This window comes from Arachis hypogaea, chromosome 15 (assembly GCF_003086295.3).
Source record: "Arachis hypogaea cultivar Tifrunner chromosome 15, arahy.Tifrunner.gnm2.J5K5, whole genome shotgun sequence".
Lineage (NCBI taxonomy): Eukaryota > Viridiplantae > Streptophyta > Magnoliopsida > Fabales > Fabaceae > Arachis > Arachis hypogaea.
Window position 1 is genome coordinate 6,938,616 of NC_092050.1, and position 26,841 is coordinate 6,965,456.

The 26,841-nt window shown below is 37.6% G+C and overlaps 4 protein-coding genes across 4 annotated transcripts; 3 read left to right on the forward strand and 1 right to left on the reverse strand.

Annotated features, from left to right (window-relative positions):
* The first annotated feature begins 2,943 nt into the window (after positions 1 to 2,943).
* On the forward strand, positions 2,944 to 4,747 carry LOC112748340 (glucan endo-1,3-beta-glucosidase 12). Its single transcript, XM_025796560.3, has 3 exons — positions 2,944 to 3,294; positions 3,370 to 4,458; positions 4,540 to 4,747. Exons 1-3 carry the CDS (start codon positions 3,234 to 3,236, stop codon positions 4,569 to 4,571), a joined length of 1,182 nt encoding a protein of 393 aa, XP_025652345.1. The 5' UTR covers positions 2,944 to 3,233; the 3' UTR covers positions 4,572 to 4,747.
* Positions 4,748 to 6,751: 2,004 nt separating this feature from the next.
* Positions 6,752 to 7,762, forward strand: LOC112747787 (uncharacterized). Its single transcript, XM_025795974.1, has one exon. The coding sequence runs from the start codon at positions 6,752 to 6,754 to the stop codon at positions 7,760 to 7,762; it is 1,011 nt and encodes a 336-aa protein (XP_025651759.1).
* An 84-nt stretch (positions 7,763 to 7,846) lies between these two features.
* LOC114925317 (uncharacterized) lies at positions 7,847 to 8,524 on the forward strand. The gene has a single exon (XM_029292884.1). It carries the CDS (start codon positions 7,847 to 7,849, stop codon positions 8,522 to 8,524), a length of 678 nt encoding a protein of 225 aa, XP_029148717.1.
* Positions 8,525 to 22,060: 13,536 nt separating this feature from the next.
* On the reverse strand, positions 22,061 to 23,079 carry LOC140179076 (uncharacterized). The gene is made up of 2 exons (XM_072217676.1): positions 22,944 to 23,079; positions 22,061 to 22,668 (listed from the first exon to the last, which is right to left on the reverse strand). The coding sequence occupies exons 1-2, from the start codon at positions 23,077 to 23,079 to the stop codon at positions 22,061 to 22,063; spliced, it is 744 nt and encodes a 247-aa protein (XP_072073777.1).
* Positions 23,080 to 26,841: the final 3,762 nt, after the last annotated feature.

Genomic DNA, 26,841 nt, shown 5'->3' on the forward strand with positions numbered 1-26,841 from the left:
TAAGAGTTCAAGAGTAGGGGACATTATCAACAGATCGTTTACGTTCTACGAAGAATAGAGTGGTGCTGAGCCCTTTGAGTGTTGATGGCCGGGTCACAGTGTCTAGGAGTTGTATGTTATCTTATTTTATTCTTACTATAGCTTTGCTATCTGCTCCACTCTGCTGTGTTGAGTTCCCTTTGATTCAAAAAAAAAAATTTATTATTTTTTATTATATTATGTTAAATTGTGTGAAATTTTGGATGGTGTTGTCTTATGTTAAACTTTATTAAATTTTTAAAGGATTTTGATTTGGATTTTATGTTAAATTTGTTCAAGATTTTTTTAAGGCAATACTATGGCAAACTAACATGAAGGCCTGGGCCTTAACTTTTTTGCTTTATTTTTAAATATTGGGCTTTAACTTTTGTTTTTAAAATATGTGGATCTAAATCAAACCAAATTCAATTACGAAAAAGAAAAACCTAAAACAAAGTTTTGAAATGGACAAAACAAAGATTGTTTGTCCCAAAAAAAATTGTTACTACTTATTATAAATAATTTATCAATTTTGTTAAGTAGACAATGATTTTTATAAACAATGTGAACAATAAATTTTAAAATTAGTTCAATAAGATAAAAATACACTATACCCATACTAAAAACATAAATAGAGAACAGAAGTTACTGTATGCATAACTGCATTGTGTACTAAACTCATTGTCTCCTTATACTTTTTCATAATTTATTGGTCAATAATACACATTTAAATAAAAATAAAAATGACAGACTAGTTTTTTTTTTTTATGAGACTAAGAGATACCATAAGACAAAAAAATATTATTCCAAATTCAAAACTACAAAAATATTGTTAAAAATATTTTATTCAAATACATTTCATTGAGATCAAAACTACATCATGTCTAAACTGAAAATTAATCTTTAACATACTAGACTCCTTTCAAACATTTATTTTTTCTTGTTATTGTTAGTTGAGATTTTTAGAGAGGAAACGTTTACAAGGATCAAATAAGATTATTAAAACAAGAAATACAAGTACCGGAAAAGTTTTTGAATGTCTTGTGTGTTTGGATTGTGGTTTGTAATAAAAGTAATTTTATAGAATTGATTTTGGATAGAAGTAAGTTTGTATCAATATGATTTATGTTTGGTAATTCTATACTAAAACTGATTTTGATAAAATCAATATTGTTTAGATAATATTAGTTAAAATCACTTTTATATAGATAATTACTAAAAAAGACATGACATTAATTTATAATGTTATTTTTTTGTACATGTTTAATTTTTTTATATTTTTTTATATGTTTTTATATAGTATATTTTTAATACTATTAATACTCTTTTTTAGTATGTTATAATTTTTTATTATTATTATTATTTATGGTTAATTTTTTTGTTTAATTTATTTTATCTAATGAGATCAATAAATTATATTATAAAAAATATATAATGTCAAATAAAAAATTAATAAAAAATATAAATAATAAATAATAAAAAAACAGAACTCATATAAAAAAATAATAAGAATTTTATCAATAATACAATAATATGTATAAAGGATAAAGTTGGTAAAAAAAAATAAATATTAAATATTAATGATTAAAAGTCAGTTAGTGCAATGCAGAAGTTAGAAATTGTTATTTATTATAAATGTGGTTTTATGACCAAAATCACTTTTATCTTTATAGAAAGAAAAATTAGCCAAACCAAAAATTAAAACTTTCAAAAAACAGCTGTAACGTGTTTTTCTCTTTCTAACGTGTTTGACAAAAACACACCCCTAGTCTACTTGACCTATATAGGGTAGAAGACAGGCATATAGCAACCTAACAGTTGTATATTGATCAGGGAAGAAGTGAACAACACATTACAAGAATTTGAATTTTCTGCCAGTTATCAATCACGAGACGACCTCCAATAGAAAAAGCAATGATGTCGTTTAGATTGATTGGTGACAATTTAGTCATCAAAACTTAGTAGCAGTACGGTGCGGTAAAGAAAAAAAAAATTCTAATATGATTATCTCGCGATAATTATATAAATATTGTTAAATTAAAATTATATTTTTTTATATTTTAATAATATTTTTTTATAAAAATATTGTTTAACAATAAAAAATAATATTTTAATTTTAATAATATTTTTTAAAATATCATAATTATCATAATATAGTCATATTAGAATAATTTAAAAAAAAAACCTGAATTTATTTTACAATGATTGTTCACATAAAAATATTGAAAATAATTTAATATATTTTATTAAACTTTTTAATATGATAGATATTAATATCTAAATTATCATTTTTGAATGAAGAAATTTTGGGAACAATGGCCTTATGATAGATATTTTATTGTTGTCGTGAGTGTAGAATCATCACTAGCAAACACAATACAACGCCGGTACTTGGGCCATTGGCACTGTGTTTTGTGGGCCTTTTGTAACGTCTTGATTCGTTTGTTGTCCGGTGGAGCCCAGACTGGGGCCTTCTATCGATTATCGAGTCAAACGTCTCAGTCTCGTGTTTCTGTTTTCTGCAACGTGTCACAAAGCAAAAGCTTCCCAAATCCAAACTACCCTTAAATTAATAGTGAGTTTTACAGTGTCTTTATTACGCATGTCTAAATTGTCTAACTTTTTTTTAAAATAAAAAATAAATTATGTAAAATTTATTAAATATTATTTATTTATTTCTTTAATAACTTAGATATAAAATAATAGACATTATATCATTCACCTAAATTAATATAATTTTTGAAAAATTTTAAATATATCGAAAATATTGATATTCTAGTTATTTTAAGGTTGATTTTAATTAATATATATTATATATTTTTTTTATAATTCAAATCAACGGTTAAAATAACTGGAATAGTATTTTAGGTATACTTGAAACTCTTCCTATAATCTTAGCTTGTAATGTGTTACAAGTTTAAACCCAAAAAGGTCATTTATAAGGAAGATTAGAGAGGAGAAGGAGGGTGCTGGTTTGAATGGTGTTGGTTGTACTTGTAACATCATGCACAATGCACAGAAGTAAGAGAAAGCTACAAGCTTGAAGCTTTAGAATTTAGAGGCAGATGTAAGCACCGTAGCCAAAATCATGAACCGCACAAGCATATAGCAACACGTTTCTCGGGTGACTTCCCCTGCAATATTATTCAACAAGCTTTATTTATTTACAATAATAATATAAGAGGAATATCAATTAGCAAGCAAGAGAAGAGAAAATGTTGAAGATGGCGGCAAGGCTTATTCCTCTTTTCATTCTTTGTTCCTTGGGTCTTACTGGTAAGAAAAACAAGCATAACACTCTCTAGTAAAGTTGTCAACTTTTTTTGTTTTACAATGGTGGTTGTGGTGCAGGTGCTGGTCAAGAATCTGTTGAGTTCATAACCCTGTGTCAGACAACTGAAGACATTCTAGAAGCATCTTCATCAACCAATGCTGGTGGTTCTCCTCCCTTGGCTGTTCATGTGAGCCATGGAGACCTCAACGGAGTCTCTAGCAGCATTCTATTGGCTGAAACTTGGCTCAGGTCCAACGTTCTTGCCTATTACCCTGCTTCAAACATCACCACCATTCTTGTCACCAACCATGAACACCAACACAACCAGAACCTGGGTTTGGTTCTTCATTCTCTCAAGAATCTCCATCATTCTCTAAAGAGGTGGGGTTTGGAAAAACACATCAAAGTTTCCTTTGCTTTATTCCCTTTGAACTCTTTCTATAATAACGATGACTTCAAAATGGTGAAACTCAAACCCATTGTAGAGTTCCTCCAAAGTGTGAACTCCACATACTCTCTCATCCATTCACATTACAAAGACTTAACCTTGGTGTCTTCCCACTTGGACTCCATTAAAAAGCTTCGGTTTTTATCATTCAACACCATCAACTTTGTAACCACCACAATTCCAAATGGGAGAAGAAGGCTTTCTGCCACCAAAATAGGATCAATTCCTCCATTACCGGAAATAGCTGAGCCACCATTGGATTTCCCTGTTCCTTACTCTGCTCCTCCAAAGAATGTAGAACATGGAAAGCCTCTGCCTCCATTGGCTCAAATAGTTTCTTCACCACCTCCATTGCAACAACCACCAGCACCATTCCTTGTTCCAGCACCGGCTAGCCCACCGGAAGGTTTCGATTTGCCACCTTGTAACCCCATTGACAACAATGGCTCCCCTAGCCCCATGATTATACCGGTTCAGAAGCTGTGGTGTGTGGCTAAGCCTCATGTTCCGGAAGATACATTGCAACAGGGTTTGGACTATGCTTGTGGAGAAGGTGGTGCTGATTGCACTGATATCTTGCCTCAGGGGAATTGTTACAGCCCTGACACTCTGGTTGCTCACGCTTCTTTTGCCTTCAATAGTTACTGGCAGAAGCATAAGAGACATGGTGGAACTTGCAGCTTCGGAGGAACTGCTATGTTGATCAATTCTGATCCAAGTAAGCATCCATTCATTTTCCATTCATCAAAGTTTGAACTTTGTATCATTCATATTAACAAAGAATGATGCTTTCTTGCAGGTTATCTTCAGTGTCGGTTTATTCTGAGCTAGGTGAATGAAGTACTGCATGTGAAGAGAACAAGAGTGATGACTTTCTTTAGCTGCAGTTATGCTTAGAATTTTATGTTGATGGTTAAATTTGGTTTGGCTTTTGATTAACTCTGCCACTGCTTAATGGTTTTATATAATTATTTATATTGTATGAAATTGGTATTTAGAGGATTTAATTTATGTCACTGGAACTACTACTAATTTAGTAAGGAGAGAAGATGAGTTGTAGTTATTGCTTGTGATTGATGCATATCTTGGATGGAATGATAATGATTTCATTTACCCCTAAACATTAAGATATATGCGTGTATAACGAAGTAACGAACAAAATAATGGTAACTCCTTAAAAAGAAAAGTTGTTACTCTAGTAAGAGGAGAAAGAAAACACTATAGTAGTGAGATATCAGATATATAAACTGACTTAAACATGGGAATTGGAGTGTTCTTCTAGATAACTTTTATGGGGTGACATTGTAGATAAACAAGTTGTCAAAATCCCATTTATCATCAAGGTCGAAAAAATAAAACTACTCCGACCTTATGAAATAACATGCTTTTAGATCTATAATGAGGTTGCTCGCTGTGATTGTCAACCAAATAAGATACTGCACTAATGTAGTAAAAATCATGAAGATCATAGAGTATTTCTTTCCACAAAAATATTTAATAACAAAAAAATTAGTCAAAAACAATTAGACCTTGTCTTATTTAAATTTGGAAAAAACTCGGGACATTTTAGACTCTTTCTTTCCTTTTTTTTTTTTATTCATTGATCTATTATCGTCTCTAATACTCCTTCTCTTTTATTCTTAGATGTCTTCCATCGTCATAAAAAAAATAAAGATATATTCCTTCCTTTTCTAATCTAAGATGGTGGGTACTCAATTTTTTTTAAGGGTAAGATTGAGAGAAATGTTAATATCATGACACATAATTTTACGGCTCAAGAATTTGAATATGGTTTGCAAGGTGGTGTTTTGGCTGTTTATGGAGGAAAAATGTGTTTTACGTCTAGGTGAATGTCTGTGGTCCAAGGCCAACACGCAGGGGGCGTGGTGCCTGCTACACGTGGAGGGCATGAAGATGATGTGGCAGCATGTGGTTGGACGAAGAGAGAATCACGTAGGGGGCGTGATGACGTCAGCACGCTGGGGGCGTGATGACGTGGCTGAAGATGGTTGGCTGGCTGAGCAGCAAGTGGGGGCGTGTTGACTCAGTAAGTGGGGGGCGTGATGACGTGGCTGACGTGGCTGAAGATGGTTGGTTGGCTGAGCAGCAAGTGGGGGGCGTGCTGACGTGTACGTATCATGTGGGGGCGTGATGAGTCAGCACGCGGGGGCGTTTTGACACGTGGCAAGCTGTGATTGGCGGAGACAATCAGCACGTGGGGGCGTGGTGAAAGCTTTCCTCTATATAAGGCAGTGCTCGGGTTCATTTTCATTATGAGTAAGAGTGTATGAGTGTTCTTTGGGTGTGTTTGAAGCGTAATGGAGGGTACCGCAAACTTAATGGTGTATCGCGACGGTGAGATAATACGTAATACTCATGAGGGAGTGAGGTTTGTGTGCCAGAATCCGTTTTCGTTTGTGGTTCCATGCACCATGACGTTAATGGAGCTTCAGAATGGTCTCTGTCAAAGCATGGAGAACAGTACGTTAATGAGAACAGTACGTTAATACAGTTTGATACCATGCCAATCACAGACGAAGTGAGTATGCAGAATATGTTTCAAATTCACCGGCAGACTCAGATGCGACAGCCACAGATTGATCTGTATGTTGAGTTTGAAACCGTAGAGGTAGAAGGGACTCAAAATGATTTAGAGGTGGGGGATGATAGAGCTGCAGTGTACGAGGGAATGAATAGTGACAGTGAAGAGGACTTCAAAGCCACTTATGAAGCCGACGATGAAGATGAGGATGGTGATGTGGGAGTTGAGATAGCAGCGGAGAATGTAGTGGTTCATCCTTCGATCAGTCAACCGATGAACGTGCCACCTTTTATGCGTGAGGTGGATCTCGACGCCATGCATGCACCGGAGTTTCCGGAATATTCAAAATAGGTACGTGATGACTAAATAATGCGTTGTTGTTAATTTATGCATTGGATTGATTAGTAAACGATGATTTCTACTTTCTGTAGGCGTTGCTAATCCTGAGGACGGAGAGTTCCGGATTGAAATGGAATATAGTTCTAGAAAGACGGTCGTGGCAGCAATTAGAAGTTACACTATCGCTAGAGGAGTTGACTACGACGTGTATGAGTCTGAGCCACAGACGTTCTATGCAAAATGCAAAATGTATGGGTGTGGGTGCGACTGGCTTATCCGAGCCAGCTTGATAAGGAAAAAAGGTTGTTGGGAGATACGCAGATACAACGGTAGGCACACGTGCTCAATGGGAGTGATTTCACAGGATCATTCGAAGTTGGACTCGAATACAGTTGCTGAGGCTATAAGGCCGTTGGTCGAGACTGACCCGTCCATCAAGGTGAAATCTATAATAGCCGAAATTCAGTCAAGGTTCAACTATACCATCAGTTACCGAAAGGCTTGGTTGGCAAAACAGAAGTCCATAGCGAAGGTTTTCGGTGATTGGGAGGAGAGTTACCAAGCCTTGCCATGGTGGCTCTTGGTTATGGTTCAGAAGATGCCTGGGTCAGTTGTCCAAATAGAAACACGGCCACTGTACAACGGGAATGAGGAGGCGCAAGGGGTAAAAATACTTCATCGCGTATTCTGGAGTTTCAATCCATGCATTCGGGCATTTAGGCATTGTAAGCCCCTAGTTCAAGTTGATGGCACACACCTATATGGCAAGTACAAAGGTACACTTCTGATCGCTGTTGCACAAGACGGGAACCAGAATATTGTGCCTATCGCTTTTGCCTTGGTGGAAGGGGAGACAGCCGACGCGTGGCACTTCTTTCTCAGGAATCTGCGAATGCATATTGTCAGAAAAGACGGTGTGGGAATGATCTCAGACCGGCATGAGTCAATTCGGGCAGCAGTAAATCGTTCCGGAGGTGACTGGCAACCTCCAAGAGCATGGTGGATGTTTTGTATAAGGCACATCGGCAGCAACTTCCTACGAGCATTCAAAGTCCCTCACTTGCAAAAGCTTGTGGTCAACATCGGGTATTCAAGAACGGTGGAGGAGTATAACATCAACTATAAGAGGCTGGAAGAGTGAGGCGAGGCATATGCCAGGTGGTGCGACGACATCGGACTTAGACATTGGGTATTGGCGTTCGACGAGGGACATCGATGGGGCCATATGACGACGAACCTTGTCAAGTGCATTAACTCAGTGTTGAAGGGTGCCCGTAATCTACCTGTGTTGGCACTAGTCCGAGCAACATATTATCGGTTAAATGAACTTTTTACGCGAAAGAGTGCCGAGAGTCACGAACGCAAGCGTGCTGGATTTACCTATTCCGTATTCGCACAACAGCGGATTGAGGCAAATATGCATCAGGCTGGGAATATAGTTGTGCACTGTTTTGACAGACGGAATGAGGTATTTGAGGTGCGCAAAAGGACTAGCGAAAAGGTGTTAGTCGTTGATCTTGTGCGACGAAGATGTGACTGTGGGCACTTTCAGGTGGAAAGAATACCATGTTACCATGTTATTGCTTGCTGTGCTAACCAGCGTCTCGATTGGCAGCTGTATGTGCATGATGTGTACAAGATGACAGAGGTTCGTAAGGTATATAGATTCGAGTTCACACCGTTAGGTGATGCCGAGACATGGCCTTCATATGAGGGACCCACATTGGTCGCTAATCCCGCCCTGAGGCAAACGTCGAAGGGTCGCCCGAAATTGACCAGATACTTGAATGAAATGGACTCACGCGACATGTGTGGTCCTCGGATATGTCATCTCTGTGGTGCTCAGGGTCATAGTCGGAGTCGATGTCCTCAGCGTGCTGGACCGAGTGGTGCGGGGGTTTAGGGTTTTATTTTCATCGTGTTTGTATCTCTAAATTTGCAATTCGTCAGTTGAGTTTTTTTTATCTTAGTCATGTTTGTATTTTCAAATATGAGATTATCCATTGATGTTTAACACCAAGTTAATATAAATATTTACTGCCTTCGTGAAGCAAATATACAAAAGATTAAGTACGAATTACATCGGTCAACATACAGAACATTAAATACGATATTACATTAAACCTTACATTAAACCTTAGGAACATTAAATCTAAAAAACCCAACACAATGCTCACTTCCTACGAGCCATCCAGTTCAGTGTCTTACCCATCATGCCTTGACCTGGCCGCGACGGAGTATACCTATCAGGCGGATTTCGCTCCGTCCGTAGGTCATATGGGTGCCCTGGATCCCGGTCATCTGCACCTGGAGCGACCGACCCACCTGCCTCTGCCGGAGGAGCCGACCCACCTATCCATGCTGGAGTGGATGCATCGGGGTTGTACTCGTCAATTACTGTGTATGTCCGCCGAAGGAATCTACTATCACAAGACGCACCCGCTGACGAGTGCTCGAAAGCATGACCCCGCAAACCATGCATCGTACCGACTGATGCCCCATGTGGATCAGCCGACCCTGATGGTGAATGCATAGCACTAAAATCTGACCAACCACCCAAACTAGCGTTGGCCCAATTCTGTTGTTGCTGATCTCCGTGACCGCCGGCGGAGAAGTCAAACCAATCATCACCGGCTGGAATCGTCAGTATGGGCTGACGTAACTGGCTGGACTGGCCCGGGTGGCTTCCCTGAGGGTGCTGAGAGTGCTGAGAGTGCTGAGAGTGGTGGTTGGACGCACTGTGGTGACTGTGATGGCTACCATGATTCTGGTCCGGTGGCTATGGTACATAATAAGGAAACGGCTCAAACACTGCATGCTGAGGTGCAGGTGGCTGAGGTGCAGGTGGCTGAGGTGCAGCTGGGCCCTGAGGAACATACTCCGACAATCTCAGCATATGTCCGAACGAGTGCACATACCAATCCCGATACTCCCTGGTCGGTATAAAGTCCCAGATCGGAAGGGGGTGCAGATCCCGCAGTCGAGTGTTTCGCCTGTTGCCCCACTCCACTATCCATGGCCCATGCAAAATTGTCCAGTCATGAAGCTGCACTCCGCGAAGAGCGAGGCAATGCTGGTCCAGTGGAATGTCCCTTGCTCCTCGCGGGGGAGGCTATGCGAACCCAAACTGACGCATCACTCAGTCCGCAAGGTGCCATTCGATACACTCGAACGACAACAACGGAGCAACGGTATCACACACATCAAGATGTCCATGTAACTCACCGGGTATGATCATTCCTTCGTACGGCCGCCACTCAAACCGTCACATATAATTCGTACGTCATAACCCTAACATTAATGTTTGGAAATAGGAATCACACGAACCATAAATATTTACCTCCTGCATGTAGTCTATATCATGCCTAAAATTCGCTACGGTCTTCGCTAACCACAATGTGGTCCGTTCCGAATGACTCCACCTGATACTGGCAACTGGTATCTCAGCAGGTGGAAGGGTATGTCTCGGTACCGGCGCAAGACAAAGCATTCGCTCCCATGCCCAAACAAACAACAGATTAAGAGGGCCATCCATCTCCTTCGTATCATATCGTGATGCACGACATAGTGCTCTGTAAAGATGTGCAAGACATGCTGACCCCCAACTATAAGTATGGATCCGCTCGAAATCGCGAAGCAACGGTAGATACTTCGCGTGGGCGTATGCGGTCGACTTATCTGTGAATAGGGTCGACCCTAACACACAGAAAATCTGACATCTGACGTATCTCCTTATGGACTCTTTAGTGTCCAACGGCTCCGCATCTCTGATACGTCGAACCCAACCAAGCTTTATATAGGATTTCGAATTACTACTGAGTACTGGTTCACGTCCGAATACTGCCATGCTCTGACTTTGAACGAAGTCACTACTACTGTCAATCCATCCACTCACAGGTTCTCCATCGATAGATAAGCCAAATATATGCGACATCTTCCAATGTCACTGTAACCTCACCCACCGGCAACACAAAAGTGTGAGTCTCCGGCCTCCACCTTTCAACCAGAGCAGCTAATAAGGGTGAAATCATCTTATCACCCTAATCTTCGATATGTGGTAGAATCTCGTGGCGCGTAAGTAGTTTTCCACCATCGGGTTCCACGTCTGTGGCGGATCCAGTTTACGCACCAACAAATTCCTGTTAGGCTACATTAACAAAAATATATTTGTTACATAAATTATAAATATAAATTTATTAATAAACAAATATTAATATATTTATTTATTTTAATATTTTATTTATTAAAATCATTAACGTGGTAATATTTACTATTTAAAAAATTTATGCATATATTTATTAGTATACAAACCGTTTAAATAGATATACGTATATATATTATTATTGTTATTATTATTATTATTATTAAACAAAAATAATTTCCGCGTAACCCAGGCGATATTTTTTTCTTCGTGCGTAAAAAATATATTTTTTTCTAATATTTAATAACAATGCATATCTAATATTTATTTATTTATTTATTATTCTAATATTTATTTATTAAAATTTTGAATATTATGCAACGTACTAATTTATTTACAGATTATATATTTATTTTAGTATATTATTTTTATATTTTATGGTAAAAAATGTATTTTATTATAGAATTTTTATTATATCATATAATATACATTTTATTATAGTATTTTTAAAACATAACATTAATCTAAAATTAACAGAAAAATAATTCTAATATGTTAAATAACAAAAAAAATAACAGAAATTTAACACACAATAAAAATATAAATTACCAACTTACATAAATTGAATGATCCAAATAATTTATAATATATTCTTCCAGAGCACAATAATTACGAACCATTTTTTAAAATAAATACAAACTATTTTTTTCTCCTATTTTCCAATCTTTCTCTTTTTTCTACGGCAACCTCCTTCCCCTCTTTGTTGATCCGGAAATCACCCTGGTAGTGAAACACACTTCTTTTTTTTACTCTCCCTAACACCTCTACTCTCCCTATCACAACACACTACTACTGCTTGTATAAATGACCAGGGGAAGGCTGTGAGGCTCTTTATAAAGAGCTTGCTTGCTGTTTACCGGGGAGGAAGACTGTTCCCTGCATGGCAGCAGTCAACGCGCCCCCTCGGTGGTGCAGAGCATTGGAACTCCGTGACGTCACGTCCTCCACCCCCTCCCCCCCGTTGGTGCTTGGCTTCCTGCATGCGTGCCACGTCCTCCACGCCCCCCCCCCCCGGTGGTGCTTGGCTCCCTCCATCGCCCGGTAAATCACCCCACTCCCCCATAACCTGCAAAAATACCAACACCTTTTCCATAACAAAAATAATTTCTGTAATTTTACGGGCAAATGACATGAATAAACTAAATGAGATTCAATTTTACATGAATGTCTTAAATGCAAACATGGTTCATATATGTTTTATTTGCATATTTATATAAATGAAATTCAATTGATTTAATTTATAATCTCTCGATGTAAATCGAATTCAATTAATTCGAATTAGTATGTGTACTAGTAAATCGAATTTATTAGATTCCATTTATTATGAAAAACCATTTTATCGAAGTAGCCATAAGTAAATCGAATTGATTTGATTCGATTTACTACATATACATGTAAATTGAATCTAATTAATTCGATTTACTATTTCTATAGCATATATATATATAGGAAATCTAATCAGCTTTATTCAATTTACAATTTATACAACTTTATTGACATTTCTTGTTTTTAATGAATTTTTAGAAATCATTTTTTTTCTCGAAGACAGTAGGTTATTTTATTTCAAATGAAAGAAAATATTTTGTCCAAAATTTAGGACTACACAAAAGAAAGTGGGGTTCTCCCATCCTTCGCTTAAACATTAGCAAGACACAATAAAAAGAATGAAACTAATAAGAAAGCAAAGTTGGAATCAAGTTGGGATTTCAGTGGATAAGTTTACAAGTTCCTGATTTTATTTTGTAGCAATTGCCAGAAGTTCTTCAGGATTCATAGATTGGCGTTCGAATACCCTCCTACACCTTTCTTTCCATATATGCCAGGCAATAATCAAAGCAAAACGGGTCGAGTTCTTACTCATAGATTGTTAACCCGGGGCAACAATTTGGAGTCTCCACCAATCGAAAAAGGAGATGCAGTTCGGATTTGGGGTCAGGTGTGCTATTGGACTCTTGCTCCAAGTTTCTAAAGCATATGGACAGTTGAAGATGCAATGTAACAAGGATTCTGGTTCAGCATTGCAAATGGGATAAGTTGGTGAAGTACTTGGGAATCGCTGATTTATGAGCTGCATGACGAGAAGTTTTTCATGGAGGGACTTCCACCCGAATACCTGAATCTTGTGTGGGGCTGTCAGACTCCAAAGGAAATTCCAGATTTTCGGTTGTTGCATGATATTTGGACAAAATTCTAGAGAAACATGGTGGAAAAGGTAAGCAACTCTATATCCTGAACCTACATCATATATCTTGGATCTGTTGAGTGTCCATTGAATTTTATCCTCCCCTTCTCCTGGTACTGTAGATAGAATTCTCTGGGCAGCATCTTGAGAGAATATTGAATTAATTAAGGACTGATTCCAATGCCTATGTGTAGAGAACAGATCATGAACTAAGAAGATTGAATGTCCAGCTTGGGGCTGACTGTAAGAGCTGGTACTGAGAATGGATACGGAGGTAGGAGCCATGGATCTCTAAAGATTCGTATTGCTGTTCCAAAACCAACTCTCCAGTTTAACCCCTTTTCAACGACACTTCTACCTGCAAGGATACTCTTCCATTCCTGAGAAGGTAAGGACCCCAACTCTGCATTTAGAATAGAATTATATCTGAAATATTTTCCTTTTAAGATTCTAGATAATAAAGAATCAGGATTAGTGGCAATTCTCCAACATTGTTTACCTAGGAGAGCCAAAATTTTTGCACGTATATCTTTAAAGCCAAGCCCTCCTTCTTTCTTAGCCCTTGTCATTGTATCCCAACTAATCCAAACCATACGACGTTCTGCAGCTTGTTGACCCCACCAGAGTTGATTAAGAATGCGATGGATTTCCTTTATTAGATTATCTAGAAGCCTGAAACAAGACAGGGTATATATCGGGACTGCTTCTCCTACCGCCCTTACTAATTCTTGTCTTCCTCCATTAGATAAAAGACATCATTTCTAGACTTTGACCTTTTTTATAACCCTTTCTTCGATAGAAGAAAAGGTGGCCTTTTTTTATTTATTTACTAAAGAAGGCAGTCCCAAATACTTGTCTTGAGCTCCAATGTGTGAAATATTCATGGTAATAGCAAGTGATGTGCGTATATCATGAGGAGTGTTATTGCTGAAGAATATTGCAGATTTATTAAGGTTAACTTTTTGGCCACTGAAACTTTCAAAGTCCCCTAATAAATCTAAGATCCTCTCACAATTGTCTTCTGATGCCTTACAGAATAATATAGAATCATCTGCAAAAAGTAAATGATTAACCTTAAAACATCTTCTTGTAATCTGGATCCTTTGAATGTGCCGATTTTTCTCTGCTTTGTGTAGCAAGAAGGAGAGGCCTTCTGCACAAAATAGAAAAAGAAAAGGAGATAGCGGGTCACCCTGACGGATGCCTCTATTTGATTTAAAAAAAACCCGTATGGTTGGCCTTCTATAACCAGAGAGGAAGAAACCGTCGTTACCAATTCATGAATCCAACCTATCCATGTAGAATCAAATCCCATCTTCTTCATGATAAGTCACAAAAACTGTCACTCAACCCTGTTATATACTTTACTCATGTCAAGTTTAAGGGCCATCTCATAATATAGACCTCTCTTTTTCTGCTTGAGGTAGTGCATACACTCATGTGCTATCAAGATATTATCTGAAATGAGTCTTTCCTTTAGGAATGTGCTCTGATTAGGGCTAATAAGTTTATTCATACATCATTTTAATCTATAAACCAGTATCTTAGAGATGATTTTGTAGAATACAGAGGATAAACTAATGGGTCGTACCTGGGACATGTCACAAGCATCAAGAATCTTAGGAATGAGACAGATGTTAGTGTGGTTGAAACTCCTTAAAATGCGCCCTCCTCGAAAGAAACTTCTAACTGCTTTGAATACATCTTCGCCCACAGTATCCCAGTAAAATTGGAAAAATTTAGCTGTTATCCCATCTTCCCCTGGAGCACTCTGCGGGTGTACACTAAAGGTCGCTTTCTTTATGAGAAAAAGTAAAGGAAGATCTGAAGTTCTATTCCTGATGAATCATAAATCTGTGTATGTGTTTGTATTGAATGAATGATCATGAAAACCAAAAACCCTTTACAAAACAAGCTCAATTAGTATTTATACAAGTGGGAAAACTATACTACTAGGTTAGTGGTGCACGAATTCCCACACTTCGTACAACTAAACCAGCAAGTGCACTGGGTCGTCCAAGTAATACCTGAGTGAGTCAGGGTCGATCCCACGAGGATTGTGATTTGAAGTAAGTTATGGTTATCTTGTAGATCTTAGTCAGGCGGATAGAAAAGTTATATGTTTGTTTGAACGCATAAAAAGAAAATAAATAATACGTTACTCAGTTGATGGTTAATGCAATAATAAGAAGATGGTTAAGGCTTGGAGATGCTTTATTCTTCTGGATTAATCCGGTCTTACTGTCTATTCCAACTGTGAATGATTTCTTCTATGTGATCAACGCCTTTCTTACAAGATCACCAATGCTCCTCAAGATCTGAACCCTAGGGTTAGTGCGGATCCAGTCTGATTGAGGGTGAAGCTCCTGCAGTTCATTCTCTCTTGTGATCCTACTCAAAACGCCACAGACAAGGTCGAATCTTCTGGATCATAGAATGATGCGCCTTTGCCACAAAGACTCTAATCTTCCCATACATCGGCTGAACTGGTGTCTCGAGAAGTCCCCAACAAAGTTGTGGATTAGCCGTCTAGGAGATGTATAATCAAACTAGTGGTTCATCATTGTCTGATGAAAGACTCACTCTGAACCACTGTAGAATGAGATAACCTTGTGCTGGTTCAATGCATTCATAATGCTGAAGAACGGATATACATCTTAGAATAGAGAATCAAATACGTATTGAGATAGAACAATAGTACTTTATTGATCTATAAAACTCAGCAGAGCTCCTCCCCTCAACCTAGGAGGTTTAGAAACTCATACTGAAAGAAAATACAATGATAAACGAAAATATGGCATAAAAGTCCTGAACAAGGGTGATCCTTGTCCTTTAAATACTAAACTAAGATTAAGGATTACATAAAGAGGGTAAAACAGTCTTTTAGTGCAAAAATCCACTTATGGGGCCCACTTGGTGAGTGTTTGGGATGGGCTTGATTGAGATCCACGTGCTAGGAGGCCTCTAAGGCGTTGAACACTAGCTAGGGGGTTTTTTATGGGTGTTGGACACTGGTCTCTTCTCCTTTGGGCGTTGGATGCCAGAATAGGGCAGGAGGCTGGCGTTGAACACCAGTTTTGGGCCTTCAATTCTGAAGAAAAGTATGAACTATTATACCTTTCTGGAAAGCTCTGGATGTTAGCTTTCTATAGCCGTTATGAACGCTCCATTTGGACTTCTGTAGCACCAGAAAATAGGGATGTCAATGGGGCAGGGCGGGGGCGGGGGATGCCTCCCTGCTCCCCATCCCCGCCCTCAGATTTACTCCCCATCCCCGCCCCATTCCCCGCCGTGGGGGAAAATTGCTCCCCATCCCCATTCCCCACGGAGCCCCATTCCCCGCGGGGACCCCATTCCCCATCTACATAATAGTTCTAACTAATTATTAATTTCCATATGAATAGAGCTACAAGTATCTATCTTATACAAAAACTGCAAGATTTTATACAAAAAGTCTAAATAACACGATGGTGACTTCTTTCGAAATAACGCAATGGGGAGACGCAACGACGAGCCAAAGAAAAAAGCAGTGGACGAGGTGGAAGACGCGACAACAAAGAGGAGAATGGACACGACGGTAGAGTTACGAAAAGGAACGCCGCAAATAGAAATTACGACGCGGTAAGGGTAATGGCACAGTGAGGTGTGACGATGCGGTGAGAAGGGTGACGAGGGGGTGGCTGCAGAGAGGTTGGATGGAGTATGGACAGCCTTAGGGATCTCTGAATTGAAGAGAGGTTATGCAAATAAAGATTAGGAGTTTTGGGTTTCTATATATATGTGTGTGTGAGAAATGACTAAAAAACATATATGAGAAATAAACTATTAAGAATAATTCAATGAATTCATAAATTTCGGGGAATAGCGGGGACGGGGCGGGGATCCCCGCTCGGGTCCCCGCGCCTGCTTCGGGGGAATTTTGTCCCCCATCCCCATCCCCGCGGGGAAAATTCCCCACAATCGGATCCCCATTCGGGGCAGTCCCCGCAGGGATCCCCGCGTCTCGGGGAATTTTGCCATCCCTACCAGAAAAGCTCTTTCGAATTCAAGGAGGTCAGATCCGTACATCATCTACAGTGCTTTCTTTGTCTCTGAATCAAACTTTTGCTCCAACTCCTCAATTTCAGCCAGAAAATATTTGAAATTGCATAAAAACACATAAACTCAAAGTAGAATCCAAAAATGTAAATTTTTCACTAAAACCTATGAAAACTTAATAAAACTTAAACAAACATACTAAAAACTATATGAAAATAATACCAAAAAGCGTATAAAATATCTGCTCATCAGCTAGCTTATGTAATTGCCTTCTGTTTTGCTAACTGATTCAGCGGCTAAATTGGAATCTTGGTCAATCTTGATTATTGACTTGATCTTCTCTCTATCATCCTCCGTCAAACTCAAGGACACTCTTGGAGTGAGCTTGAGTTTGTCCAAGAACCGATTAAAGGAGAAAACAGATAACGACTTAGTAAAAAGGTCTACAATTTGATCTACACCAGGTATGTGAACAATGTGGAGCTGATGTTGGTTAACCAACTCTCTCACAAAATGTATATTAAGCTCAAAATGCTTGGTTCTGCTGTGCATAACGTGATTAGCAGATAATTGGACAGTACTAGCATTGTCACAATAAATGGTAGATACTCCAAAATATTAAAAACCAAGCTCAAATAGGAGATTTTGTAACCAAATAATCTCAGTTGTAGCTGCTGCCACACTCTTGTATTCATATTCTGCACTGGAACAACTGACTACATGTTGTTTTCTACTTGACCAAGCAACCAAATTAGTGCCTAAGAAAATACAATAGCCTGAAGTGGATATCCTATCATCAACATCAGAGGCCCAATCAGCATCTGCAAAATCAAAAATTCGAAGATTAGTAGATGGATGAAAAAGAAGACTTTGCTCAGTTGTACCAACTAGATATTGAAGGATCTTTTTTACTGATCTCTAGTGGCTGAGCAAAGGTCTTTGCATAAATTGGCTTACCTTATTTACTGAGAATGCTATCTCAGTTCTAGTGAGGGTGCAGTATTGCAGAGCCCCTACTATAAAATGATAGTGAGTAAGATCAGAATAATGTTCAGAACCATGTTTAGAGAGCTTTTCTGAAGTAATCATAGGTGTTGGGACTGACTTAGCATCAATCATGCCTGACTTTTGTAACACATCTTTTATGTATTTAGTTTGAGATAAATGATATGCACTGGATCTTAGTTTAGTGGCCTCAATTCCTAAAAAATAATTGAAAGTTCCAAGAGATTTCAAAGCAAACATGTCATGTAATTTCTACATCAATGTAGTGATTTCATTTTGATTATTACCAGTTACCAGTATATCATCAACATAAACTAAACTAAAAATCATAGAAGAAGAAGTTCTTTTAGTGAATAAGGAAGGGTCTGACCTTGTTGTAGTGAAGCCAAATTTGCCTAAAGCTGCAGATAATGTAATGTACCAAGCACGAGGTGCTTGTTTTAATCTATATATAGCTTTATGAAGTTTGCAAACAGTGTTAGAGTCACCATTATCAAAGCCTGATGGTTGCTTCATGTATTCCACTTCTTGTAATTTTTCATTTAAAAAGGCATTGTTAAAATCATACTGATTGATAAGCCAGTTCATAGAAAGAGCAAGAGTGAGAACCACTCTAATAGTGGCAGGTTTAACCACTGGACTGTATACCTCAGTAAAATTCAACCTTCAATTTGATAATTCCCTAAAGGTACAAGACGAGCTTTATAGCGCATTACTGAGCCATTTGGGTTTCTTTTAATGTTATAAACCCATTTGGAACCAATCACAGTAGAATTGGAACTTGGATGAACTAGAGACCAAGTTTGCGTGTGTTCTAAAGCTTGAAGTTCAGATAGCATTCCATTCTTCTATTGTGGAAGTTGTAATGCTCGTTTTACTGAAGTAGGAGGTGTTTGTAGACATTGAGGGTCAGTACTTGAGGAAGAAGTGAGTGCACTTAATGCTTTTGGTTTATAAATTCCAGACTTAGATCTAGTGACCATAGGGTGTTGATTATGAGTACTTTGGGTACGTGTAACAGAAAGTAACAAGATTTCTTTACATGAAATAGGAATAGAGGGTTGAGGATCACTGGTATTAGAGGGTTAAACATCATGATTATTACCAGGTTGAAGGGTAGGATCAGTATTAGAATTTAAAAGTGAGGATTGTTGATTGGAATGTTGATCATCATTAAATTTCAATGGATCTGCATCATAATTAGTGGCCACAAAAATTTAAGCAAGTACAGGTAAAAGAGGGATACTTAAGGAAGTTTGAGAGAATTTATTGTTAATGTAAGGAGCAGAGGTAGTAGAAAATAATTGAGGATAAAGAAAAGAAGTTTCATAAACAACAACATGCCGAGTGATAATTATTTTGCCAGTTTTCATTAAACATTTATACCCTTTGTGATTGGGTGCATACCCCAAAAAGACAAATAATTGTGATTTATAAGAGAATTTTTTATTATTGTAAGGTCTTAAAAATGGATAACATGAACAATAAAAAATTTTCAGAAAAGAGTAATCAGGGGCTTGATTATGTAGTAATTCAAAAGGTGAGACATTAGAAGTATTAGGTGAAGGGAGCCTATTTATTAGATAAACAGATGACAAAAAAGCATCATTCCAATGAAGAAGAGGGATAGAAGATCTTGCTAACATAGCCATACCAATCTCTACAATGTGCCTATGTTTTCTCTCAGCCCTCCCATTTTGGTAATGGGTGTGAGGGCATGAGAATCTATGAACAATACCATGCATAGTTAAAAAAGAAGAAAATGAATATGACAAATACTCCCTGCCATGATCAGATTCCAGGGATTTAATCTTGAGACCTGTGTGGTTCTCCATTTGATTTTTAAATTATATGAATGCCTGTAAAATTTGGGATTTTGTTTGAAGTAGAAAGATTGAAGTAAATCTAGTAAATGCATCCACAAAAGAAACATAATATCAAAAACCATGATAAGATAACATGGGTGCTGGACCCAAACATCAGTATAAATCATCTCTAAAGGTACATGAAATTGAAAAGAATTAGATTGAAATGGAAGAGCATGCATCTTTGCTATGCAACAATATTCACAAACCTTATTATTCGTTGTATTATTATTAGAAATAGAAAGATTATATTTAGAAATGACATTCTTGATTACATTAGATGAAGCATGACCTAATCTATTATGCCAAAGAGAAAATGAGAGACAATTAGCACTGAAACTTCTAGGAACAAATTGAGAACTACATTGATTATCTCTAGGAAAATGAACTTGCTGGTTTGAGACAGATTCATTAGAAGTAGATGAAGTAATAGCAATTCTTTAAAATTCATATATGCCATGCTTAGGTATGCCCCGGAGGAGTATCTCCTGAGTTTCCTGTGATTTAACACAACAAAAAGTGGGATGAAATTCAAAGAAACAGTGGTTATCTTCTGCAAATTTCTTAACACTAATTAAGTTCTGTGACATATCAGGGGCATGAATAATATTTCTTAGAAAAAATTATCAATTTGTATCTAAAAAAATGAGATAAGTGTGGCCAGTGTGTGCAATGTGAGTACCTGTTCCATTACCTAACAAAATTTGGTCAGAACCATTAAATTCAGATGCTGTTAAGAGATTTGATTGATCGGGGGTGATATGGTGAGAAGCACCAGTATCTGAAAACCAGGAATTGTTTGAAAAATTTGTAGCAGTAGAAAGATAAGCTCTTGGATTGTGGTATGATGCAGGTGGAGGAATTAGTGGGCCTGAGGTTGAACTCGAAGAAGGTGAATATGCTTGATAATTTTGATTGTAACAATGGAAACAGGTCAAGGAAGAATGGGACATTCTGCCATAGACTTGACATTGAACTCTTGAAGAGTATGAAGATTGAAATCTGCCACCTCTACCAAATCCACATCCTTGTCCACGGCCTCTTCTGCCAAAAAAATCTCTACCATTGCCTCTAGAATAACCAAAATTGGTTTGAGTGAAATTAGATTGGATAAGAGTATTCTCGGTCTTTCTAAACCTCTCTATCATATTCTCATGTCCCAAAAGTAAAAATTCTACTTCTGGATGAGTAATGGAATCAGCCTTAGTCATAACAAAAGTTAAAAACAAGGCATAATCTTCATTTAGTCCTTGTGTAATTGCAGCAATGTGATCATCAGAAGAAACACTAAATCCAAGAGAAGCAAGTGAATCTACAGTTTGTTGAATTCTTTTTAGATATTCTGAAGTTATCATTCATCCTTTCTTGATTGATAGCAATTGTGCTCGAAGCTGAGTGATTTGAATCTTGGAGGTTTTTGCAAAATGATCATGAATCTTTTTCCATACCTGATATGCAAAGACACAATCTAGCATTTTATTTTTAAAAGAAAGATCCATAGACGTGAGAAGCCAAGTCATGAGGTAGTGGTCATGAGCCTTCCATTCTTTGTACTGTGAAGATTATGTTCCTTCTATTTTTCTGCATCAGTGGAGAATTTTGGAGGAATCTTCTCTTTGATTAGATGATCTTCGAGACTGTTGGAACCAATCGTGTGAAGAGCAAGTTGCTCCCATGTTTTGAAGGTAGATTTATCAAGTTTATCAAGGATTAGTTGAGAAAGAAAATGTTTTGCATTGGGTAAAGTGGTGAAAATTGGAACTATTTCTCCCATGGTTCTTAATGGGCTCTAAATACCATGAGAAAAAGTAAAGAAAGATCTGAAGTTCTATTCCTGATGAATCATAAATCTGTGTATGTGTTTGTATTGAATGAATGATCATGAAAACTAAAAACCCTTTACAAAACAAGCTCAATCAGTATTTATACAAGTGGGAAAATTATACTACTAGGCTAGCTTATGTAATTGCCTGCTGTTTTGCTAACTGATTCAGCAGCTAAATTGGAATCTTGGTCAATCTTGATTATTGACTTGGTCTTCTCTCTATCACTTTACTTCCTCAAAAGAGACCGGACGTTGAAGCCTATGATTCATGCTAGCTGTAACCTTAAGCTCAAAGTCTAAAAAAAAAAAGGCTCAGGATCCGCCTAATTGGTGGAAGTAAAGATGCCCTTGAAATACTCCTCTGCCACCCCTGCGATGGTTGCATTAGAAGTAGTCCACTCTCCATTCTCAGCCTTGAGTCTCCAAATCTTGTTCTTCTTAGATCTAGCCTTAAATTTTTCATGGAAGAAGCTAGTGTTTTTGTCTCCTTCTTTTAGCCATTTAATTCTAGATTTATCCTTCCAATAGAGTTCTTCATTCAAGTAGGCCCTGTCTAATTTTTGCTCAAGTTCCATGATTTCAAGACCTCCCATTAAACCTGATGCCCTCATTTCTTCTAGCTGCTTTGTAATTTCATCAATCTGTTTTTTAGAGTTTGAAAGACTACTCCTCTGCCATATGACCAGCCGATGTCGAATGAGTTTAAACTTTTGAGCTAGTCGAAATATGGGGGAGCCTTCAATTTCTGTGTTCCAAACCTCACTAATAAAAATTTGGACTGAATCCTCCTCACACCATCGGGTCTGGAATTTAAATCTTCTTTTTGAATGTTCAGTTTGTGGATTAGTGTCAAAAAGGAGAGGGGCATGGTCTGAACCCGTCTTGGACAATCTAGGAACTGCTGGATTAGGGAATAGTTGCAGCCATGGTTCTGAAAACCAAACCGGGCTGACTGGTTCAACCGGATTAACCGAAAATCGGTCACCTAGCCAGTCTGGGTAAGGCCAAAAATCGCGTGAAAAAATCGGTCGAACCGGCAGTTAACCGGTGAACCGACAGAACCGTCCGATTTTTTAGCGAATTTTTGGTTTGAATATTCCATCCAAACGACGCTGTTTTATACTTTATTTAAAAAAAAAAACCCTAAATGGCTACCCAAGACCCCCAGGACCCCCAACCCACTCCCACTCCCACTCCCACTCTCACCCCTCTCGGCGTCTCCTCTCTCAAACTGAAGAAAGCTTGAGATTGAAAGAAGAGGAAGAACCCTAGCCACCCACAGCCACCGCAGCCACCCACAGTCACCCAGCCCGTAGCCACCGCAGCCCCCAGAGCCCCGCATCGTTTGTCATCGCTGAACCCTTCTCTCCCTTCTCTCTCTCTGTCGCGCTCTTTGTCTCTCTGTCGCTGCTTCGCTGCTCCTCGCCGTGGGTCGTCGTTGCCGCATCTCCACTCCTCGTCGTGGGTCGTCACTGCTTCTCCCTTCCTCCCCTGCGTCGTTTTTGCTTCTCCCCTCCTCGTCGTTTCTGCTTCTCCCTTCCTCGTCGACGTCGTTTCTGCTTCTCTGCTTCTCTTTTAGGTGTGATGTCTCGCAGTTTATCTCCATGTCTCTTTTACGTTTCTGCTTCTTTGCTTCTATGCTTCTCTCAGTTTTGAGATATTAATTTTTGGAATTTTTATTTGATGATTTTGAAATTTGATAAATTCTGTCGTTGATGAGTTATAAATTCAATTGTTTAATTTATTAATTTTGCTGAGATTGATTTTTAAATCCAATCTGTTGTACTTGTTATTTTGGTGAATTGTTGTTTTGCTGTTATTGATTCAAAATAAAAACATTGCCACAATTCTACATTGAGTTGTTTATGCGGATTTGTTCTGATTTTGGATTGGTGACTCTGGTTGCTGATTGTCTGATTCTAAATTGTTGATGGTCCTATGATGCATGCTTCATTGCATTGTGCTGAATTGCTGAAATTTTCCTGATTTTGAGATGTTTATGGTTTGACCCTGCTGTATTGTGTTTATGCTGGATTTTTTGTTTATGCTATTTTTTTATATATATATTTTGTTGATTATTTGTGAATTTTTAATCATAAATTATGAAAAACTGTAAAATTTTAAAATTTATCAGCTAAAAAATTATTAAATTCAAATATTTAAAATTATATATTAAATTTTTTATGATTTTATTATATATTTAATTAAACCGGTTGAACTCCGGTGGAACTTCTGAATTATTAAACCAGTTACCCTACCGGTTCATTGACCGGTTCGATTCTCGCAACCTTGGTTGCAGCCATGTTTCTCCCACTAAGATTCTATCCAATCGTTCTTGAATCAATTCTCCTGCTCTCCGCCTATTACTCCAAGTGAAAGGTCTACCAATGATTCCTAAGTCAAATAAAGCATTATCACCAAAAAAATAATTAAAATCTGCTATAGAAGACTGTGATTTAAGACTATCTCCATTTTTTTCACTTTGATCAATAATAGCATTAAAGTCTCCCAAAATACATGAGTTTCCTTATTGCTGTTGTAAGATTGCTGACACCTGTTGAAATTGTGTTGAACGGATCTGTTCATGATTGCTGAAATGAACACCAACGAGATTCCATTCCACATTAACGGATGTGTCTTTCACCAAAGTCACGATGAAAAAATCTGAACTATCAATTATTTGCACTACCACATTATCCCTCCAAGCTAGTGCCAAGCCTCCGACGCTACCCACTGGATCAATAATCTTCCAATTTGTAAAACCACATGACCTCAACTTCATTTCTACTTGTCGAGATTGGATTTTAGTTTTGCATAGAAAAACCATCTCAGGGGAGTGGGATTGTGACATCCCTTTGAGATTGTGGATTGTCAAGGGTCTCTCCAAACTCCGACAATTTTACGTAATGAGCTTCATATCTCTTTGAGTGCCATTGAACGGCTAGCACCCTCCACCATCATTTAAGCAATCATATCATCAACCATACAGATCTTTTTAGCCTTATTTTCATTTTCCTTTCCTTGATTTCTTCTTTTTATTCCTCTGAACAACTTACTTGAATCAGTCCCTTGTCTAGCAAGTTGTTTTCACTTAGAACCCCTGCTGGTCATTCCTTCATTTGGTAAGTTCTATGGGGCAGATTCATCAGTGTTCATAGTACCAGCAACATCTTGCAGGACTAATGCGTCACTAGTCTTCTCAATTGACTGCCAAACCACTTCCGAAAAATTATCATCCTCCTTATTACCTCCAGATGTCTCCATAGAGTTATTTTTTGTCCCTTTGACACTCAAGCTAGAAAAATTATCTATCAATCAGTTTGGGATTGACTTTTTTCTCGGTTGGGGAGTGATTGAGTTTGAGCTATTGAAGCTGGAGTTATCACCAGTTCCTCCACATTTGATCCTCTTGCCCACTTGATCTGCTTTGACCCACTCGTCAATATGATCCTGTTTAATAGCGCCCGCTGATGAATCCTCCATGAATTTAAAACAGTGTTTGGAATCATATCCTAAATGAGCACCAATCCTCTCGTATTGCAATCCAATTTCCAGCACCTTACCATTCAGTTCAACCATACGAATGCTGTCTTTAACCATTTTATCACCATCTAGCCAGACTTTGGTCTTGAGAATTCGAGATTCTCTGCCATGAACAGAGAAAAAACCAATGTCTATCACCTCTCCAATTTTCTCCCCAAGTCTTTTTTCAACCTGAATAGTTTTGAACTGCTCAGACAGACCCCAGAATTGGATCCAGATTGGAAAATAAGTAATGCTTTTCTGGTCCTGTTCATCCGATTCAACCCATCTTTTCACATGCAAGATATAATCTTTGAAGAGTCAAGGAGATCCTTTCTCAATTCTGAGAACATCAATATCATTCTCAAAGAAGAATTGGAATTAATTAGGACCTCTCTCAATCGATCGGAACCCTCCGTTTTACCCCATATCGCCCTTAGGGCATTGTCAATTGTGCCAATCAAAAACACCTTATCTGCAAAGAGTCTCCCCAAGAGACTCTTAATACAAGCCTCCAACTCCTGAGAATAATCTTTCGTCTCCAATACCACAATATTCTCCTCATCCTCCTTACTCCTGGATCAATTTTAGAGTTCCTCCCTTCACCGAAATTCATATTGGATTGAGAGTGCTAATTGAGAAGAAGTTGATTATAAGGTAACAAGAACTAGGAGTACAAATTGTTGTGATCGAAGAAGAAGATAGAAATAGAAAAGTAGAAAAGAGGTGGAAAGATCAAAGCTCTAAACAGAGTACTAAAAGAAAGTACGTTTTAGAAATCATTTATTGTTTCTTTTTAAATTCACAAGTTTATAAAAGTGTAGATTTTCGGAATTTGAACTAAAATACAAAAAATAAATTTCTATTCTTATTCGTTTTGATTTTTTTTTATATTTTATTTAATTCAAATAGGAGTATTTAATTATTGACATTTATGTTTTAAAGTTATTAATTAACTTAAAAGCAAGAAATGTGAATAAGCTGTATAAGTTGTAAATCAAATCAAACTTATTCGATTTATTGTATATATGTTGCAGAAGTAGTAAATAGAATCTAACATGTAAATGTAGTAAATCAAATCCAATCAATTTGATTTAACTATGGGCTACTTCGATAAAATAGTTTTTCATAGTAAATCGAATCTAATAAATTCGATTTACTAGTACACCTACTAATTCGAATTAATTAAATTTGATTTATATAAATATGCAGATAAAACATCAATAAACCATGTTTGTATTTAGGATATTTATATAAAATTAAATCTCATTTAGTTTGTTAACGTCATTTGCCCTAATTTTACAAGAACCTAAAAAAATTCAGCCTTTTACATCATTTTGGGGAATATGGCCACAATGTGCATCTCATCAGTTGCTGTCTCTTTCATATCTTGTGCTTTTCTAGCTGTAATAACAAGCAATGAGCAAGACATGATAATGAAAAGGAGTGAAACAAAAAAGAAAAGTGGCTGCACTTAAAGAGTTAAGACAAAGGTGGTGTGCTGCATAGCAGAGATTCAAAAGAAGCATGAAAAAGAAGTAACGGTTAGCTATAGTGTACGCCATTGCTTTGCACATGATAC